Source organism: Desmodus rotundus, chromosome X (genome assembly GCF_022682495.2).
Source record: "Desmodus rotundus isolate HL8 chromosome X, HLdesRot8A.1, whole genome shotgun sequence".
NCBI lineage: Eukaryota > Metazoa > Chordata > Mammalia > Chiroptera > Phyllostomidae > Desmodus > Desmodus rotundus.
The window spans coordinates 4880257-4884834 of NC_071400.1; the positions used below are offsets into that span (position 1 = coordinate 4880257).

At 47.6% G+C, this 4578-nt stretch overlaps 1 protein-coding gene across 1 annotated transcript; it reads left to right on the forward strand.

The window, feature by feature from the left end:
- Positions 1-414: 414 nt before the first annotated feature.
- LOC112299990 (G-protein coupled receptor 83) lies at positions 415-4322 on the forward strand. The gene is made up of 4 exons (XM_024555192.4): positions 415-1205; positions 1812-1937; positions 3094-3227; positions 3613-4322. Exons 1-4 carry the CDS (start codon positions 780-782, stop codon positions 4262-4264), a joined length of 1338 nt encoding a protein of 445 aa, XP_024410960.1. The 5' UTR covers positions 415-779; the 3' UTR covers positions 4265-4322.
- Positions 4323-4578: the final 256 nt, after the last annotated feature.

Sequence of the window (4578 nt, forward strand, 5' to 3'; positions counted from 1 at the left end):
GAGGGGAAGGCAGATCATGGGAACTACTGAAAAAAAGACCCTCTAAGTCTGGGCTTCCAGCTGAAGCAAGAGGGAGGAGGGGGAGCCAGGAAAGAGCAGCAATAGGAGGGGGCCTGAGACTGTAGCATCAAAGACTTTGGCAACCCCTTGGGCTCCCCAGCCTGGATGGACAGGGCGGGGGTTCAGCCGCAGCTCTCCATTGGCTCTCTCGTGAGCCCCTAGACTTTCTATAAAGGGCGGTTGCAGAAGGCACTGCCCTCACTGGCTCAGAGCATAGCGCCTGCCGGCCTTAGACCGATTCACCGACTGCTTCAAAGCTACAGAAATTTAGTGGAACGACTACCAACTGAGAGAAGGAGGAACGGTGTTGGGCGGGGGGTGGGGGGTGGGGCGCCTGGAGCTGCTGTCCGGAATTCGGAACCTGTACTGCCTGCGCACCCCAAGCTGCTGAACGTTTGGAGCCAGCCGCATTCGCCAGCCCTGCGCTCGACTGCCCAGCTCAGCTCAGCTCTGCGCACTTGCCCACTTGGAGCCGGTCCAGCGGTTATCTTTTTGCTTTCCTTCTTGCCTGTCCCCTCTGCGCTGTCCTCCCACCCACCCCCACCCACAGCTGCAGGACGCTGAGCAGCATTAGCCCAGCGCTCTGTGGAGACCTCCCCCTCCTCTTCCCCTGCTCTCCCTCATCCAGTAGCTTAAGGATTTTGAGGTTTTCCAGGGGCGTCAAGCTGGAGGCCCCAACCACCGAATCGCCCCAAGGGGCTTTCCCGAACCCCAGCACCATGAGCTATGGGGACGAGCTGACCCCTGAAGCTCTGAGTGTGCCAAGTGGGTTTGATGATCTGATCACCTCCACCACCTCCCAGGTGCTGCAGGCTATTTCTAATGCCGCAGCTGCTGTTGGTAGCTCAGGCCGTGATAACGTGCTTTCCATGATCCATAAGCTACCTGACCATATCCCAAACATGGGCAACCTGGCTGACACGTCAGGTCCCATGGCTTCAGAGATGGTGTCCCAGGATGAGCCGGTACAGTTCTGGCTAGTAATAGGGTACACCATAGTGGTATTTGCTGCCATACTAGGCAATTGGGTCTTAAACCATGTGATTATGAAGTACAAGAAGATGCACACTGCCACCGGCCTCTTTGTCGTCAACATCTCCGTGACCAACATGATGCTGGCTTTTCTCAGCTCTCCATTCACCATGGTAAGCTGGATGCTGAGGAGGGCAACCCGGGGCTCGGGCTGTGAGAGCAGAAACACAACTTTGCACTTGCAACAGAGAGAGCTGCGTGGTGGGAAGGAGTGCTAAAGCTGGTAGGGTTGATTCGGAAAGTGCGTAGATACAGGAATGGCTGACAGACGTTGTAAACGGTTTGGAACTTGGTGGTGGTGGGGGGGGAGCTACAGGCATGATTGCGATTGCGTTGCTGAATTAATCCCCTGCCTTAGCAGAGGCTGAGAGATTTAGGTGGTTCAAGGAAGCAGCCAGGGTGGGTGGGGGACCTGTTTCTGGTGGGCTTTGTCACAGACACCTAGTCTCAGTTTCCTCATCTTTCAAATGCAGTGCTTGGAACAGAAGGTGGTTAGCAATTTTTGTGATTTGGGATCTGCGTCTTATATCTGGACTGTTTCTGTGGGAGGAAAAATGGAAAGGGCATGAAAGCTGCAGTGTGAAAATATTTGCTTCCTGAGATAATAATGCCAGAAGCTTGATGAGGCAGTGAGGTTTCTCTTCCTGTGTTTTTGAGCTTATGAGAGAGGAGTACCCAGGGCTGAGTTCTTGTGCCTCACTATGTCCTTTCTCCCACAGGTGCGCTATCTGTGTAATTCCTTGGTGTTTGGGAAGATGACATGCCACCTCAGTCGTTTTGCTCAGTACTCTTGTGCCTATGTAACTGTGTTGACCATGGCTGCTATTTCCCTGGATCGACATCGGGTATGTGTTTCCCAGGGCTCTCCAGGTCTTATAAAGGGGGAGGTTTCTCTTCTCGATAGATGGAAGCAGGTGACAACACAAATAATTTAAAATGTTCTTTGAGTTCCTTGAGACAATCTATGTGAATAAAATTTTGCCTAATTTAGGAGGATTGCAAAATGTGAGTTACAGATTTTAACCATATCACATCTTATGTAATAAAAATACCATCATCTTTGATATGTTGCTATGGAAACAGAGATGCGACAATAAGCAAAAGATAAAAAAAAGTGTCCTCTTTTCAAAAACATTTTTTATTTGCTGCATTGCAGAACAAGCTAAGGGGAAAAAAAACAGAAAAAAGATGAGTCAGAGGAGGGTGTGGCTTCAGGGCTGGTGGTGGGTTGAGTCTGGGAGGTGGGCTTGCAGTCTGTGAGAGCTGAGCAAATGAAGTAGAAAGAAACTGAAGATTGAGGAAGAAGGAGTTGGGAGGAGGGATAGAAGTGACTTAAAAGGAAGGAGGTGGTGCCAGGGTGAGTAGCTGGGAGGGACTACATTGTTAATTAGTTGGGAGGGAGCCAGGAAACAAGTGAGGTGGGAGGAACATAGAGGGAGATGGAAGGAGTTGTGGCTGGAACCAGATGGAGGGGGGGCATGGAGAAATCTAGGTGATAAGAGATGAAGGAAGATGGGAGAGGGCCTAGTGGAAAGGAAGGAAGGAAGGAAGGGAGAGGAAGTGACAGAGGAAAGATTGACCATGGAGAGATCAAGATGGGAATGGATGGAGGAATAAGGGAAAGGGCTATGAAGGAAACCAAGTAGGAGAAAAGATGGATGGATGTAGAGAGCTCACCATCAGTATATGATAAAGAAAAAATAAGTTACACTTGGACATCCATCCCTCTTCTCCACTGAACTCCCAACTTGGAGACAGAAACTTTGAAATCAGTCCACTTGGATTCCTATCTTCCAATTGAAATGTTCCTCTCTACACTAAGTAATTTTGCTCTTTCATAAAAGAAAATATCACTAATCTATCAAGAGAACTAGTACCCAAAGCACATTGCTCACTCACCTACCAAGTGTTTGCACTTTTGAAAAAGAATCTCAGTTGAGGAATGACTAATAAGTAATCTTAATTTAAATTTTTGAATTGGGCTGGGGTCTTTTCTTTCAGGTGATGCTATATCCCCTGAAGTCCCGAATTACTCCAATGCAAGGCAATGTTTGCATCATTCTCATCTGGATTGTGAGCACCTGTGCTGCTTTGCCACATGCTATTTACCAAAAGCGTTATCAAGTGGAGAATGGGTAAGAGGAACACAGGATGGCCAGTTTCTGGATTCCAGTAACCCATAACCTTGGAATCCTCATGGAATAAGGGGAATGGAATAGGGTTTGGAATAGCACATTTGAAAACATGGATACACAAATACATTTCTCTTAACTGGAATTTATTAAGAGTACCCAAGAGGTCTCATGGCAATGGGTTGTTAGGTATATCACTTTCTGTTTGGGGGTCAATGAACCCTAAAGCTCCCTGATTTATAACTCTAATCTTTAGTCCTAGCACAGGTTTAAATAGCAAATATTCTCTTCCTTATGGCCTGTCTGCCATAGAACACCTGGTTGTGAGGCATAGGGAAAAGGAAAATTAATTTAATGTTTTTCTTTCTCTGTCTCTCATATAACCTAGAAACATAACTGAAGAAAATGTCTGCCTTCCCAGTTTCTCATATACTTCAAAATCCACGTGGAAATACCTTGACCTAAGCACCTTTTTGCTCTTCTTCATTTTACCATTGATGGTGCTGACGGTCGTCTACGGTCATGTGGCCAAGAAGCTGTGGATCCATAATGCTGTTGATGACATCAACATCCACACCTACATCTGCCAGCGTGGGAAGAAGAAGCAGAGTCTGAAGATGCTGATGATAGTGGTGCTTGTCTACACTATCTGCTGGCTTCCCCTCAACCTCTATCTGGTGCTGCTTTCCAGTGAATCCATTTCAAGCCACAATGGTCTCTACTACTTCCTCCACTGGCTAGCAATTAGCAGTTCATGCTACAATCCTTACATCTATTGCTGGCTCAGCGATAGCTTCCATATTGAAGTTCAGAAGGTCATCATGGAAATCCAGAAGATGCTGCTAGATGGAATCAGCCGCCTGAGAGGGGAGCATCGCCAACTGAGATCTCTCCCACCCACTCACTGCCCTGCTTGGGTGGATCCCAATCCTGGAGTGCCCAAATTCCCACGATTCAAAGATTTCGATGAGCTACCCAGTCCCCCTCCATCCCCAGAGGTGGAAACCTCCTTTCTCTACCCACCAGTGCCTAGAGTTTAAGCTGCCCAGACCGCGATAGATTATCCATCCTCAAAAACTCAGATAGGGTGGTACCAAAATAACTAAGTTTCATTCATTTTTCATGGCAGGGGGAGTGGAGGAAGGGGTTGGAACTTGAGGGGTGGGGGCCATGTGAAGAACCATGTGTCTCACTTGCTGTTTCATTTTCTTCTGTCTTTTCTCCTGTTTCCTTCCTAAGTCTTCCTTCTCCTAACAGTGAGTAAATATTCAACATCCAGGCTCATCAGAGATGTTTTTACATAACTCAAATGGAAGTTACACTCTGACTTGGGATCTCCTGAATTTCATCTCTG